Source organism: Mustelus asterias, chromosome 19, assembly GCF_964213995.1.
Source record: "Mustelus asterias chromosome 19, sMusAst1.hap1.1, whole genome shotgun sequence".
Taxonomy (NCBI): domain Eukaryota; kingdom Metazoa; phylum Chordata; class Chondrichthyes; order Carcharhiniformes; family Triakidae; genus Mustelus; species Mustelus asterias.
This window is the reverse complement of record NC_135819.1, coordinates 47,635,744-47,652,787: the sequence shown is the minus strand read 5'-3', so window position 1 is coordinate 47,652,787 and position 17,044 is coordinate 47,635,744. Positions and strand designations below refer to the sequence as shown.

At 40.0% G+C, this 17,044-nt stretch overlaps 1 protein-coding gene across 4 annotated transcripts in view; it reads right to left on the bottom strand.

Moving 5' to 3' along the window:
• Nucleotides 1–10,001, bottom strand: part of gtse1 (G-2 and S-phase expressed 1) — a 38,294-nt gene extending 28,293 nt beyond the window's left edge. Inside the window, exons 1-4 of one of the 4 annotated variants that reach the window (XM_078235511.1) lie at nt 9,928–10,001; nt 7,438–7,512; nt 2,203–2,260; nt 795–1,407 (exon numbers count right to left, since the gene is read on the bottom strand). In XM_078235511.1, coding sequence (XP_078091637.1) covers nt 795–1,407; nt 2,203–2,260; nt 7,438–7,459 — 693 coding nt within the window. In that variant the 5' untranslated portion in view covers nt 7,460–7,512; nt 9,928–10,001. Of the gene's footprint in view, nt 1–794; nt 1,408–2,202; nt 2,261–7,437; nt 7,513–9,676 lie in introns of all 4 variants that reach the window. The other 3 variants (XM_078235512.1, XM_078235513.1, XM_078235510.1) reach the window with 3 other exon arrangements.
• Nucleotides 10,002–17,044: the final 7,043 nt, after the last annotated feature.

Sequence of the window (17,044 nt, the reverse complement as noted above, 5' to 3'; positions counted from 1 at the left end):
ACTGGGACAGTAGGAACGGTTTCCAATGATTGAAGAATCCTGAATGAGGTGACATAAATATATGAGATTAAATGTAAAAGATTAGGACAGAATGAGAAAAACACTCATTTTGATTCGTCACAATTTGCTGTGGAATACCCTATATCAGCACTTATAGATGGTTGGCTGAAAGGAAGAGAATAGACAAACACTGCTCACGTAGAGGTTAAAATCAAATAGACTGGCTGTGCCAAGCAGCCTAGTCCAATTCTACATGCAAACCTACATCATGAAAACTGGGCAGATATATAAATAATTTCAATACAAAGAATATTTAATTTTTCATGCTGAATTACAAATTGACTACTACAAAATGTTTGGGGGATGGGGGAAAAAAGGAGGAACAGATTATTTGCATCTGAAGTAAATTAAATAATTTGAATTTTGGACAGTAAATGTAATATAAATTTAAACAGGTAACTTTGGGGGGGGGGGGGGAGCGGCGCAGGAAACAAAATTATTTGCATCTTTAGGTTGAGTTAACAAGTTTGCTGTTATTGTAACAATGGAAAAACCACTATTATGTTTATGTTGCAGCATAAATGGAAAAACTCCAGATCTTGTACTTGCCATTAACTATTCCACAAAAGATTGACCACAGAATAAACCTCTTGCATCTAACCAGTCCATCATACTTACTAAAATTATTAACATTAAACAACTTAAGTGCAACAGGTAACAGTAAATAACTTTTGGCAAATATCTAACATTCCGATCTGTATTGATTGCTTTACTAGAATAAGAAAACTGCTTACCTTTTCTGATGGCACATATTTTGTTGATGGACATGTTGGTCGTTTAACTGATGGAACTTCCCTCAAAGTTGTGTTACCAGTACAAGCAACATTATTTCCTAATGACGGATTTCCACGGTCTTTTAAGGGCTGCACAGAGGAGTTGATTATCTGGACAGCAGCTTTCTTAGGTGATTTTAATGGAAAGCCAGGACGAGCATTGGAAGAACAAACCTGCAGACTTTTCTGGATTGCAGGTGGAAGGAACCTCAGTGGACTATCTTGAACAACAAAGGTTTCTCTTCTTGGACAACTTGGGCTGCTAATACCTTTCAGAAGGGTTAGTTTGTGTTTTGATTCCTCTATAAATTGTTCCACCACTTTATTGCGTATCATTTTATTTTCCATTTTCTTAGACTTTCCCTCCACATGGCTTTCAAAATGTTGTGCTAGTAAGTTGGCTTCTCTGGAAACTTCAACAAACTGGTCTGTGTTCAAAGGACTCCAACTCACGGTTTCTGTAGACTTTAAACTTCCCTCTTCCTTGCAATTTAAATCAATTCCAATAGCAACACATTTTTCCACATGTCGAACAGGCCCAAGAAAAACTTCATCATCGTCATCACTTTTTCCACTACGAAAAAAAAAGCCTACTAGTTTCAGACTGAAAAAGCATTATGAATTTAGTTTCATCTGCTTGAAGCTCAAATGTTAAAATCCCTTAAAGTATGAGCACACTAGGCTTAACTATTAGCTAAATTGGACTCTGCTCCTCAAATCTGTGCACCAACTGCAGCTAACCCAATTGTATACAATAGCAATGTTCTTGAACCGGTTCCAGAAGGTAGCCTGGGAACAATGTTTTCTCTAGTCTCCTCCTTCCCATTAAGAATGCCTAAGCTCCTTTTGCATCTTCACTAAACACCACATTTGGAGATCCTAGAATAGTAGTTTGGTAGTCCAGAATTTGAGTATCACTGAAAAAAGACATTTTGTCAAAGCTTTTCATCTTGGGCTCATCAGAACAATTGTAAGAATACCAATGTCGGGTAAACAACAACTTTATACTTTTATGAGAAAAGAGTGCCGATTGTTTAGCAAGTGTCCAAATGTATTTTTCAGCAATACCCAAGGCTCTAGAATCCTAAGAATTATCCACTTAAAACACCCGTTCCCAAATTTAGACAAACATGGAAACCTTATGTTGGATTCCACAAAGAAACCTTGTTCTGGCTCAAGTTTCCACTTGCAACTATTTTTCAGATGACACTACCTTCTAATTAGCAGTGTACTGTATTTCCCAATTAGACCGTAGTCATTGTCTTATTTTAAACCTCATCAAATACTCATTGCAACTGGAATACAACATTCACTACATGCTGGTTGTTTATTACAGCAGTAACAAGTTTGAGAAACTGAAAGCGTTTACCTTGCAGGGGATAACAAAATTTCAAAGTCAGAATTCTCTTCAGATAAAAGATTGAAATCTGAAAATACAAGTAACATGCTGTTAATTCACTGAGCAGAGAAGATACATGGAATACTAAGCATAAGGTATCCAACTAAAGAATGTGTTTGCAACTTTAAATTTTGCCATTTAAAGGACGGTACCCAAATGAACATAACCCAAGGGTAAAAAGGAATAACTATACATCTATTCCAATCTTTTACATTTTCAAACTAGTCAACATCAGCTCTGGAGCAAACAGTCTCTTTCAGCAATCTCTCGAATTGAATTAAAAATCCCTCATCTTCAGTTATCACACAGTGGAGGAGGAAAAACAAAGGCCCCACAGTGCAGCATCCAATTGCTTCTGAAATAAGTCTAGGGTTTTTACTTCTAGTTCTCTCGAAGTCCATTCCATGCATACAACATTGTTTGAAGAGCTTCTGATTGCTACTAAATTTGCCTTTCAATGGTTTGAATCTGTTACTCATTATCTTACTCGGAATTTATTTTTCAGGATTTACATTTTCTACACCATTAACATTTTTGTATACATTTTTAAGATAATGTTTCAGGAATAATCTTTCAAGGTTGAAAACAAAGTTTCTAAAGATCTTACTGTATAACTCAGCCCTTGAGCACTAGGCTTATGTCTACAGTGCATCTGAGATGCTAATTCTTGCCTGTGGGATTGAAGGAATTCTTCATTGAACAAACAGTTTATATTTATATAGTGCCTGTAATATAGCAAAATGTGTCAAGAAATTTAAAGCTTAGACACTGTACTTGATGTTGGGCTGAATACAGCTTGATTATGAGTTTGTTTATTTAACCAAATCAGTGATACACAAGTCTTTATTGATTGCTGTCCTGCATTGGTTGTGCACAAGGAGCATCAATTATCGAGGACTTCTACATTTCCTTCAAATTCATTAATCATTTCAACACCATTCATTCGAGTAGGTGTGTTGTTTTCTTCATGAGCAGTGCTTAATTTTGCGTGTATTAACTGCCATCTGCCAGTATTCTGTTCATTTGTAAATAATTTCTGAGCTTGGTCTACTGGTTCCAGTCCCCTTCCTTTTCTATATAGTTGACAAAATCTATTTGGCTAATTTGCATACAATTTCAGAACTTAATTGATGTAAATTGCAAACAGAAATTTTCACTCCATGTCTATGTTAGTCAAACAAACAACTCAGCTTCATCCCACTTCCCAGCTCTTTGTCCACAGCCCTCTAAATTACAGCATCTCAGCTACCGAGCCAAGTATTATTTTTTAAATACAAGGAGGATTTCTGCCTCTACCAACCTTTCAAGTAGTGAATTTTAGATCTCCATCAACCTCAAGGTGAAAACATTTTTCAACTTTCTCCAATCCTCCCAATTACTTTAAATCTAGGCACCCTGATTATTGACCTCTTTGCTAAAGGAGATAAGTCATTTCTATCCACTACACAAACACCTCAACTCTCCCTCAGCACCCTCTGTTCCAAAGAAGACAACCCAGACTATTTAAATTTTCCTCAGTTAAAATTCTCCATTCCTGGCAACATCCTCATAAATATCCTCCGCAACCACTGTAGTGCAACCAAGTAATCAGATTGGTGCAATGCACGCTGGTCTAATGTTTTTACAGTTTTAACATGCTTTTACATTCTAGTCCTTGGCTAATAAAGGACAGCAACCCATTTGAAGACAGATGTTCTTCTACCTTCAGGAATCTGTGAACGTGTACTCCAAGATCTTTCAACTTTAAGATCCCTCTATTCTTATACACTTTCAGAGTCCTACCAATTACTGTGTATTCCTTTGCCTTGTTTGCCCTCTAAATACATTACCCCCACATTTCTCTGGACTGAATTCCATTTACCAGTCTTCTACCCATCAGGTAATCCATCAGTCTCTTCCTACTGTCCACAGCTTTATTTCTCACTTAACAATCACACAAAACTTTGGATAATTAGAAATCCCCTGGATATTAGGTTTAAATTATTACATTTACCAGGAAAGAGATTCCTTACTGAACTCTGCAGAACTTACTGGAAACAGCACTGCAGTTACAGAAACATTGGTCAACCATTACCCTTTGCTCCTGCAACGGAGCAGATTTTGGATCTAACTTATCTTGGACCCCACAAGCTCTTACTTTTCTGACCAATTTGACTTTGTCAAATGCCTTGCTAGAATACATCTACACTGCACATCAAACCTGCTACCCTCAGACTGTCCTTGTTAACTCCTCAAAAAAACCCAGATAAGTTAGTCATACATGATCTGCCTGTAACATTCCATATTGACTGTCCTTGATTAAATCAGTGTCATTGCTCAAATCAGGCTTGGGCGAATGAGTGACAAGTAATATTCATGCTAAACAGGTGCCAGAGAATCCCCGACAGAAGAAAATCCCACTATCTCCCCTTGACATTCAATGGCTATACCACAGCCAAATCCATCATCAACAACCTGAGCTTTACCACTTGTTTAAAATAATCAGAACTGATTTATATGAACCAACTTTCTACATACTATGGCTTCAAAGGCAAGTCAAAGACTGGGAATTCAGAAGCGAGTAACTTACCTCCCGACTCTACGAGGCACAAGTCAGGAAGTGTGCTGGAATACTCTCCACTTGACGAATAGGGTGTAGCTCCAACAGCTCACAAAAAGCTCAACACCATCCAGGTCAGAAGCCCACTTGAACAGCACCTCATGCACCAAATTAAAACATTCACTTGCTCCACCACCAACTCATAGTTGAAACAGTGTGTACCACATACAAGTTGCACTGCAGCAACTCACCATGGCTCCTTTGACTGCACCGTCCAAACCCGCATGTCGACAACTTAAGGACAAGGGCAACAGACACATGGGAACACCATCAACTGCAAGTTGCTCTTCAAACCACACACCACCCTGACTTATCATTATTCCTTCGCTGCCACAGGATCAAAATCCTGCAACTTCCTTCCCAGCAGCACTGTGGGTGCATTTGTACAAAATGGATTTCAGTGGTTCTTCAAGAAAGCAGCTCACCACCCACTTCAAAGGAAATTAAGGATAGGCAACAAATGCTGGTCCTGTCAGCAATGCCTACATTCTATGAAAGGATAAAAAAGCTCCAATCCTTACCCACCTTTTAAACAATACAACATTAGCAAGTCCTCCAATACCACATCTGCATCCAGAGATGATTGGAAAGTGATGGTCAAAGCCTGTTATTTCCTCCCTTTTCTCTTAGCAGTCTGGGATACATTTCATTTTGGCCTGAAGATTTATTCACTTTCAAAGATATTAAACCCCATAACACTTCCTATGTTTATGCCATCCAATATTTCAAAGTCCTCCTTCTCAACTATAATGTTTGCACCGTCTCCTTCATTTGTGAAGCCTGACCTAAAGTGCTCATTAAGAATCATGCCCAAATTTTCCACCTCCATATGCAAGTCATCTTTTCAGTCTCTAAACAGCTCACCTATTTCTGTAGTTGTCCTCTGGGTTCGTTTTATATTTTTATAAAAACAGTAGTGGCTCTTCACCCTGCAGCTTGATCACAACGCCCTCCAACACTGGCATAACTATTACCCAGATGCACCACAGAAAGCATCCCTTCCGGATTTATCACAGCTTGGTATGGCTCCTGCTCTGACCAAGACTACAAAGGGTTGTGAACGTAGCCCAGTCCATCACGCAAACCAGCCTCCAATACATTGAATCCATCGACACTTCCCGCTGCCTCGGAAAAGCAGCCAACATAATGAATGACCTCACGAATGCTCAGACATACTCTCTTCCACCTTCTTCCGTTGGGAAAAAGGTACAAAAGTACGAGATCACAAATCAATCGACACGAACAGCTTCTTTCCTGCTGCCATCAGACTTTTGAATGGACCTACCATATATTAAACTAATCTTTCTATGACTAGCTATGACTAACACTACATTCTGCGCCCTCTCCTTTTCTTCTCCCCTATGTAATCTATGAATGGTATGCTTTGTCCATATAGCACGCAAGAAACAATACTTTTCATTGTGTACCATACATGTGACAATAATAAATCAAATTAAAACCAGCTGTTCCAACATTTCAGACAATCTCTTGAGCTCTGATGCAGCCCAAATTCCGACAGCTTTGGTTTGAATACCTCCTTCGGTGGAATCTCATCAAATGCTTTTTGGCAAGTATGTGTAACAAGTATTACAGCTTTCTACTGTCAATTTGGAATGTTACTTTCTCAAACCAACACTAAATCGGCATGATCTTCCAACTCAACTCCACAATGACAACAATTTACGAGATTATTGTACAGGTAAAGTACACTATAAATCAATTTAAGTATTTTCAAAGGGGCTGAGACCATCATGTTTCCAATTCCCTATGTCTATTATGCCACTTTTCTGAATATGGTCACATTAGCCTGGCATCTTCCCCAGTGCCCATTCCTTGTAATGATGGCCAAAGAATTCTGGGAAACATATTCATCCAAAATGATTTACTAATTTCCTTTTAGATTATCCAAGCCTTCCATCTCTCTTATGAACAAAGTCATGACTTTTGCCGAGGTTATCCGTTTGCAGAGGGGGACATGTACAATACTACGCTCACTGTTTCACACTTTTTATGGTTTTCAACTTTTCCAGTAACTGCCCTATTACTTTAGTAATAAAGGGGTTTCTTAATTTTGTATTTTACCTCTGCATCTATTATCCCACCTCCCTTCCAAACACTAATCAACTTCAGGAGTTTCCCCCCCACACGTCCCTATATTGATGACTAACTTTTCTTGCTTCAAAACAGTGATGAAACAAATAACCAGTGAAACTGCTTGAGGAATCAGGGCACCAGAAAACCCTGTTCTTTTTCAAAAAGTGCCAGGGATCTTTCAATATCCATGTGAACAAAAGAAGAACTCATATGAATGATCTGCACCAAGAGATTATATCTCGGATTGAAATCCACAACCTTCAGTGCTGGCAACTGAGCTCTTTGAGAGTCTCATCAGCATGAGCTGGTTGAGATACAGGAAATCCTAAAAGCAAAAGACTAGGTCTAATTGACTAACATCTCTTTTGATGTCTTCTGAGGCATATGTGGCACTTGCTTTGGAAGAAAAGAACAAATTAAATTATAAAACTATTTATGTTCATGAGATCAAATCCAGTCGTCCACATGGTTAGATTGCTACAAGCCATCTCAAATAACTGAAGTTTGACTACCTTCGCCAGTTTGCTCATCCATTTTTTGTATTGATCTCTGCAGCTGGTGGAAATGGAGGATTCAGCTTTCAAGTGCTATAAAAGTAAATACAAAACAGTAAAGATGAAAAAAGTACATCTTTCCAGAAATTACAATCCTGGCTAATCATTTGCATAATATATAGGCAATTTAATCCCTGAAATTTCTTAGAGTTAATCCCATTCACATTAACCCACTACTTTATTCATACATGCATTTCCTGCATTATTATTCATGCAAGTCAGATGGATGATGTACTGCTTTATCCCATGTAAAGTACAATACATATTTTAGGCTCACTATTTATATTGTGGGAGTAGCAAGTGCTATTTTTGAATCTAACCCCATGAATTATGAGCATATTTGTGAAAACCATTAAAATAATTAATTATATGCCTGCTTAAATACATGGTTCCTTTTATCTGCAAGTCCAAAGTTTATAAGATATTAAAGATACAAACAACATGGTGTGCAGCAGTACTGACAAGTGGTGCAAGAATCATGTAGCTAGGTGATGGTATAAGATGGCAGGAACAGAGGATAAGAGCACTGGAGGGGTGTTTCTTGGGTATGGCACCAGAAAATCAAAGTTACCGATAAGACGGTTAAAGCAAGGACATTAAGTTTCCTAAAATTCAATATCAGGCCGTATTCAAAACAAGTTTGGCCATAAATCATAGGTCCAGTAGGGACTGAAAGACACAGAAGCACTGTTTCTAAGTAGTATAAATTATTTTTTTTAAAGTCAATCACATTACACCATAGACACATCACAACCAGACACATTCAAGCCCATAAGAACTGACTAATTGAAAAGCAGTATACTGCAGACTCTGGAAATCCAAATTAAAGCAGAAAATGCTGGAAACACTCAGGTGATGGCAGCATCTATAAGACTGCAGAGTATTTCCAGCATATTTTGTTTTTATAATAATGGGCTATATGGATTTATCATTTAGAGATGAGAATTAGCAATAATAAATGATTTACTTAACCAACATATTAAATTTACTCTTTCTAAATAAAAGATTTGCATATCCACCAACTTCAACATTTCTCCAAAAGCATCCATCCATATATTTTATCTTAACATCCTATTGCCACTCTGGTTTTGTGGTTGCTTAAACATACTTTTATTCATAGTTTAAATAGGAACACAGGAATTAGGAATGGAAGTAGGCAATTCACCCCTTCAAGTCTGCTCCACCATTTAACATTATCATGGCTGATCTTATCCTGATCTCAATTCCACTTCCCTGCCTACTCCCCATAGCCCTTTATCCCAATTTTCATCACACATATCTATCTCTTTCATGAATTTGTTGGTTGATTCTGCCTCCACAGCACTCTGAGGCAGTGAGTTCCACATGCTCACAACCCTCTCAGAAGTAGCTTCTCCTCATCCCAGTTTTGAACCTACCACCTCTCACTCTATATCTATGACCTTTTGTTCCAGACTGTCTGACAAGGAGGAACATCTGTTCAACACCCACCTCATCCCATAAGCATTTTATACACCTCAATCAGATACCCCATCATTCTTCCGAACTCCAGCACATACAAGCCCAAGCAATCCCACCACTCCTCATAACAGCTCTTTCAGCCCTGGAGTCAATGTGGTGAACCTTCTTTGAACTGCCTCAAGTGCCACCAGGCCTTTCCTCAAATAAAGAGGCCAAAACTGGACACAATACTCCAAGTTTGATCTCACCTACACCATATACAATTGTAACACTTCATTTTTAAAAATCTAGTCCTTTTGCAATAAATCCTTCCCTCACTAGCTTCTTTAGCCCTTCACTTCCCACAATATCTTACCTTAAAGACCGTTTTTAAACTAATGTGGAAATCTGTTGCACTTGCATCACTTAAAACCTACAGCAGAATACTTTGCTTTGATACCCAGAATAAGTGCAAGGTTTTAAAAAAAATTGTAACCCTTTAAATAATATTGGGTACACTCACAAACTCACTTTGTTTCAATAACAACTCCACAGTCATCCCTACTTAACAGCTGCTCGAAAAATAGCCTTTGGCCTTGAACAATGGCACAAGACACCAATCTAACATCTCCCCCCCCCCCCTCCTAACCCACCCCACCAAGACTCAGCAGCACACAACTTCAACATTGTTCACACAACTTCAACATTGTTCCTCTCCCCAGAGAATTGAGCCACAGTGAAGGATGGCTCCTCCAGTGGGTTGTAATGTTTGTTTTACCAGGTCTGAGCTCCCCACAGCCTGTAGATAAGTGAATGTGTGCAGAGGGTGCAGCGATAGTGAAACGCCTCAGTGCCCTGGGTTAACGGTTAAGCAGCCGCTCAGTCCAGTGGCTGTAGACAGGAGTTGCCCCGAGCTGCCTTCCACTCTCCTCCCCGGGCGGACTGACCCCCTCAGACACTGCACGCCCTCCTCACCCGCCGCTCAACGACCGTGATCTCTATCTCCTTTTCTCTTTCTCTCTCACTCACACCATCCGCTAACGGCGACTGTCTTCTTCACCCAAGAATTTTAAATCCTCCCACGTGACGCACACTGGCCGCTCATTGGTCCATTTGAACGGGGGGGCCGTTGAGACGTGTTCCCGGCAAAGCATTCTGGGAATTGTAGTTCACAGCCCCGCGCACGCGATAGCTGAGCTGCAGCCAACTCCCTTGAGGGACATGCATTTTTTTAAAGTTTATTTATTAATGTCACAAGTAAGGCTTACATTAACACTGCAATGAAGTTACCGTGAAAATCCCCAAGTCGCCACACTCCGGCACCTGTTCGGGTACACTGAGGGAAAATTTAGTGCGGCCAATGCACCTAACCAGCACATCTTTCGGACTGTGGATGGAAACCGGAGCACCCGGAGGAAACCCACGCAGACACGGGGAGAACGTGCAGACTCCGCACAGACAGTGACCCAAACCGGGAATCGAACCCAGGTCCCTGGCGCTGTGAGACAGCAGTGCTAACCACTGTGTCACCCCGATGCAAGTACCACGTTGCACCTGGTCTTTGATCTGACACTTGATGTTAGCCAAAATGTTGTCAGCTTGGATCTTGTATGTCTCTCTTGTGGGGACGATGAATTGGATTCAATTTGAATTAGTTTTTGGAGCAAGCAAGTGGATGCATTAAAGGGCTTGCCCTGTCTGCTCTACGCATTCATTGCTTTTGTAACTTTAAGAAATGAATAGTCACCCTGAAGCCCCAGAAATAGATGGGTGAGCAGACAACGGTGAGATATACTGCATCTCTCAGTATTATACGGCAAAATAAAACTTCATATCCTTTTGACTGAAATTGTACCCGAGTAATTATTTAATCAAATTCATTTACAGAGTAACATGGAACTTTATAGCACAGAAAGCAGCCTGTCAGTTCAACTGCTCCTTGCTCCATCTGACTTCATCTGACTCTATCCAACATATTCTGGTCCAAAATAGGATAAATATTAATTGAATCTGCTGAAACTCTAGGCAAAACTGAGTTATCAGACACATTATATCCTCTGTGCAAGCAGGGTTTTCGAGGTGGTTGGGTATTGCCAAAACTTCAGTCAATACAAAGACTCATGAAAGCCAGTGTCCCAGTTTAAAGACGTATCTTTTATTTGACCAGCGATCACAGGGAGAAGTCACCAAAGGGTCCTAGGCCTCTCCAGACATTGAGCATCCTGACCTCTCCGATGAATTCTGACGTGTACAGATAGATAGATCAGATTTACACTATTCTTATCAAATTCTCCCGCCTTTCATTCAGTTTGAATCAATCATCTTCAGTATACATAAATCATTAATAACACCTGTCATATACCTTAGCCAATTGCACCTTGCCCTCTGGCATAATGGTATTTCATTAGCCTATTGAAACCGGGCGTATCCTCCCCTTTTGACTAACTCAACTTCCTGTATCACTTAGCACCCAGACGCCTGGCACCTAGTTCAAAGTTAACATTCCCGCAGGTTCTTCTCCAGGTCACTGCCAAGCCAGACAAACACATGATCCTGTGTCCAGGCAAGCATCCATCTTATCTGAACAGTGAATAATTCTATTCATAAGCAGTCCTGAGGACCTTACTGCTAGCAATTCCAATTGATTAGAACCTGCACATTCTGAGGTTTCATTGTTTCCTAAGTGTGTGGTTCTGTCTGAAAGTCCCTGTACCATCAGGCCTTGCGGCTACTTGCTCTTGGCCAAAGTGTACAATCACTTGATAAAAGTACAGTTAATATATTTAAAATATCAAAATATGCGTTTAAATCGTAATCACTTGTTTAAAATCTCTTACTGCATTCATGTGTGTAAACTATTCTCTTGTTAGCTTATAAGTCTGATTTAGAGTCATTTAACTCAATGCTGGTAGTTGTCAGTGTCTTAAATGCCTAATTGTTTAAAATCTACTCTATACTACCAGGATTTTTCCCTTCCCCAACATTTTGCTCCCAGATCCCTACCTGCAATCCATTTCTTTGTTAAATTCTTAGATATATTGTGTCACTGAATGATTATTTCAACAGAAAAAATTTGCAAAGGTATAGGAAAAAGCAAGACAATGACACTAAGTCATAATGCTCATTTGGAAATCTAGTGTAGATATAATGGGCTAAATGGCCTCCTACAGCACTGTAACAATTCTGTGATTAATACCAATTGGATGCTCTGCTTTTCAACTGCAGATTTTAAAACACGGTGTTCATTGTCAAAGACAAAATTAGCTCCCGCTTGGAAAATCATGGTTTAATAAGTGACAGTCCTCATTAAAGGTAAATCATGTTTCACTAACTTATGTTCTTTAGTATAAGCAAAATACTGCAGATGCTGGAATCTGAAACAAGAACAGAGGACGCTGGAAAAACTCAGCAAGTCTGTAAGCATCTACCAGGAGAGAACTGTCTATGGACTCAAAACATTAACTGTTTCTCTCCCGATAGATGATGGCAGAACTGCTGAGATTTTCCAGGGTCCTCTGTTCTTAACTATGTTCTTTGATGAGTAATGGAGAGGGTTGTTGAAGGTGCTGCAGTCAATGTATATGTGGACTTTCAAATGGCATTTGAATAAAAGTATCTTCTAATAGATTTATTTTAAAAATTGTTTGCATGGTAGGAAAGGAACAGTGATAACTTGGGTACGTAATGGGTTAGGAAGCAGCGGATAGTGCTGAATTGGATGTTTTACTGACTGAAGAGAAGTATGCAGCACATATCTACTGGCAACCCCTCAGTGACATTATCCAAAGGCAGGATGTCGGGTTCCATTGAAAATATCAGACCTCCCATTCTACAACCTCTCTTGAACCCTCCAATGCCTATGTTGTTGGCCTGCTGACATCAGGTCCTAGATGAACTACTATTCCCCCCCCCAGTTAAATACAGAGAAGACTAAAATCATTGTTGCTGTAACCTCCACGACAAACTTTGTCCCTTCACCACCGATGCTATCCTCCTCTCTGGTCACTCTCAGAATGAACCAGACTGTTCACAACCTCATGGGCTTTTCCCTCCCTACCTGTGTAAACTCATTCAGTCCTACAGTTCTCCAAGAATGTTGTGTTTCTCCCACCCTAACCCCTTGCATGTCTGTAACTCCCTTCCCCATACAGTTGGTGGCTGTGCTTTCAGCTAAGTCCTAATCTAAGTTCTGGAATTTCTCCCCTAAACTTCCATGCTTCTCCCACTCTCCGTTCTCCTTTAGATCTTGCTTAAAACCTACCTGCCTGACCAAGACGTAAATCTTAATATCTCCTCTGGCAATTTGTCAATTTTGTCTCATTAATCTTCAATGAGGTGCCTTTGGATGTTTTAAGTATATACCACTTAAGTTTATTATTTTGTCGAGGGTTATTTCAAAGAAGCCTTTTTTTGCTGAAGGGGATTTTCACTTTGACAAGGTAGATTGTCCTTATTAGAAAAAGGTCACAAAGCCATCCTTGACGCTGCCAGCCTTATGTCTACCACTGCACTCCAAGATAAAGGCTGCAAGAGTGAGTGCAAAATAAGTAGGCAGGGTCAACAGTGCAAAAGAAATGCAGAGGTCCCAAATGGAAATAGGCTATTAGGCTCATTATGTTGGTTTTCCTCCTTCACATAAGCAAATAATCCTAATCACAATCACCCTTCCCTGCCCCACCCCCTTTTTCTTCATTAACATAATCAATCTATTTGTGAAGATTAATATATTCTCTGCCTTAAACACCAACCTTGGAGGTAGATTCCAGTTTCACAAGTTTCTCTTCCTGTATTCAATATGTTTACACTTAATCTTGTATCTATGGTTCCTTATCCATTAGATAACAGTCTGCTTCTATCTACTGTTTAATAATTTCCTAATTGTGAACAGTATTGTATTGCCCTGCGAACTGTGCCGTTTCAATGTCTCAGATGTCCAATGTTTCAATTCTTGGTATTTGTATTCCCGCATACAAAGCAGCATACTGGTGAGTCCATGGTATACCTTCTCTACAAATCTGCTAGATATTCCTTTAATATTTTGCTCATTTTATTTTCATCGGTTCATGGGATGTGGGCAAGACCAGCATTTATTGCTCAATAAGGCAGTAAGTCACCTCATGAAATGCTACTGTCAGTATGGTGAATGTACTCCCACAATGCCGTTAAATAGGGAGTTCCAGGATTTTGATCCAGCAGCAATGAAGGAATGGTGATATATTTCCAACGCAAGATGGCGTGTGAACCCTGAAGAGTTATATTCAACTGGAAACTTTAACTATGATTCTCTCCACAGATGCTGCCAGACCGGCTGAGTATTTCCAACACTTTCTGTTTTTATACCTATTGTTGGCAGGAATGTTATGCGCCATTTATCAGCCCAAGAATGAATGTTGCCCAGATCTTGCTGCATCCTAGTACAGATTGCTTAATTCTCCAAGGAGTTACAAGTGGAACTGTACACTGCAATCATTAGGAAAAACTACACGGAGACGTAAGCAGAGGCTGTTAAACAGGCTCTCCACTGGGTGCCACGGTCTCCACAAGTTTCCAGCCACCTGGTGTTGTCAGCTCCACACCGATGATTAAAATATTTAAAGCACAATTTTAATATAATTACTGAGCCTGGGCTGAAGTCTCCAGGTATGCTAGCCTCTCCCCACTCGCCAGGACAGTTTCACTCCAGTGGGGTTTACAACAGCTCCACACTAACGGGGAGCTGGTGGCCAGACTCTACTGGAGTGAAAGGAGGCAATTGAGGCCCTCCAGGAGGTTGGGGTAAAGGGGGAATGCATTACCAGCCTCAGTGCCAGCCTGGCCCCCTCGCACCACTACCCAAGTGGGAAAGTAGCACTGCCCACTGAGCATCAGGCAATGCCAAGAGGGCTAGGATCTAATGATGATGATCGTTAATGGTGGGGGGTCCCACTGCCACTCTGCAGTTGTGATCGGTGGGATGTCCGGAAGGACAGCAATCAGGTAGCGATAGGGAGTTGTTTGGCTGGCCAGTGATCAGGAGGCCAGCAGTGCAGGGCTACTGTGAATGCGCCGAGCTCCACTCTGACAGATCGGTGAACGTGCAGTGGCCCATTCAGCACTATGTTGCCACCCTCTTGAGTGGAAATAGCCCTTTATCATGATTCACGCTAGGGCACTCTGTGTGGGCGATTCATTTTGAAAATCCCACTTTAAACAAAATCATAGGGATTTACTCCAGATTTTACGCCAATTCAGCACTTAGATTTTTTTGGGGAGAATTCCTCCCTACTTCTGCGTTTATAACAGTGGGAACTAAAATGGTTGAGCCTATGGCACTACCCTCTATAATTCCTGTAGCAATGTCCTGGACCTGAGACGAATGAGGTCTGAGACCTGGCCTTCAGCAATCACAATCATTTGTGATAGATACGACTCCAGCCATAGGGCTTTTTCTTCAGATTCTCAGTGGGATTGTGGTCGGTGCAGACTCAATGGGCCAAACTGCCTCCTTTCGCACTGTAGGGATTCTATGAAATTCCATTTAACAAGGACTCTTCAATGCAACACTCAGTCAAATGCCTTCATGTCAAAGACAGTCACTGTCACTTCACCTCTGAAATTCAGACCCTTTGTCCATGTTTGGATAAAGGTTGTAATGGTGCAAAGTCGTTCTAGCAGAATCCAAACTAAACAACAGTGGGTAGGATATTGGTTATCCCAAAATATGCAAATAATAATTAGTTTGAACTTAGTCTACTTGTTTTCAAAAGTACTTTGGGAAAAGAAAAACTAATTTATATAGTACTTTTCTACAACCTCAGGATAATCAAATGCATGGCCAAGCCAAGAAAGTGTAATTAGTGCTGCAGCATAGAAAAATGTTGCAGCCTTACTGTGCAGCGAAATCTCTCAAGATTTAAGAACAATGTGTCTTTGCTGGTAGCGGTTATGGGATAAAGAGAGTCAGCATGCTTTTGCAAAGGTGGATTATGTTTTCAGGTTACTAGCATGCACTGAATATGGAAGTGTCTATGGATGTAGTCTACATGGACTTCTAAAAGGCATTTAAAAGATTCTACACCAGATTAGCAAAATCGAAAGCACACCAAATTGGTGTTAACTTTGTGGCATGGGCTGGTAATTGTTTGGGAGGTAGAGACAGAGTAGGGTTAAATGGAATATTCTGACTGATGGGATGTAACAAGTGATCTGGGGGCTTGCATTTTCCCTCGCTATTATATAAGACTTGGATGAAGGAATACATTTTTATATCAAAGTCTGAAGATGAAACTAACCTAGTGAAATGTATAGGTTAGAGCAGGAAGTTACAAAGGAACGAAGACAGAGCAGCTGATTGAACTCCACCTGTCATAGCTTTACCCAAGCTGGGAAGAGTGTAAGGTCATCCACTTTTAATTTTAAAAAAATTCAAAATTTAGAATAATTTTCAATGGCAGCAGACTGGGAAGTGTGCAGAAGCAAAGGGATTTATAGACACATTACTAAAAGCTAGTATACAGGTATAACAAATAATAAAAGGAGGCTAATAGAATGTTGAACTCTTAAAGGGGGTTGGAATACAAAGGTGAGAAAGTGATGCCTCAGTTGCAAGAGCCTTGATCAGACTCTATTTAGAATACTACATTAAGTTTTGGATACTTAACCTTGGGAGAAATTTACTGACCTTAGTACAACACATTCACCAAAATGACACAGGGACTCAAAAATTTAGATTATTAGGCCAAGTTGCTTACATTAGGTTCATATTTCCTCCAGTTTAGAAGTTTGGGAGGTCAACTCATCAAGGTTTATAAAAATGATAGTGTCAGGTTTTAAAGGATAGAGAGATAAATTATTTCCTCAAGTGGGGGAATCCAGAATAAGGAAGCATAATTTTTAAATTAGAGCTTGCCCATATAGGTTAAAATCAGGAGATACTTTTTCATACAAAGGGTAGTGGAAATTTAAAACACATTCCCTCAAAGGGCATTGGATGGTGGATCATTTGAAATGTACAAGTATAAATAAAATGTCAAGAATACAACAGCAACTTTACATTTACATAGTGCGTTTAACATAGTAAAGGTGCTTCACAGTAGCATTAAATAAATCTGACACTGAGCCATATAATGGGATATTATGGGAGGTGAAAGAGGTAGGTTTTAAGAGC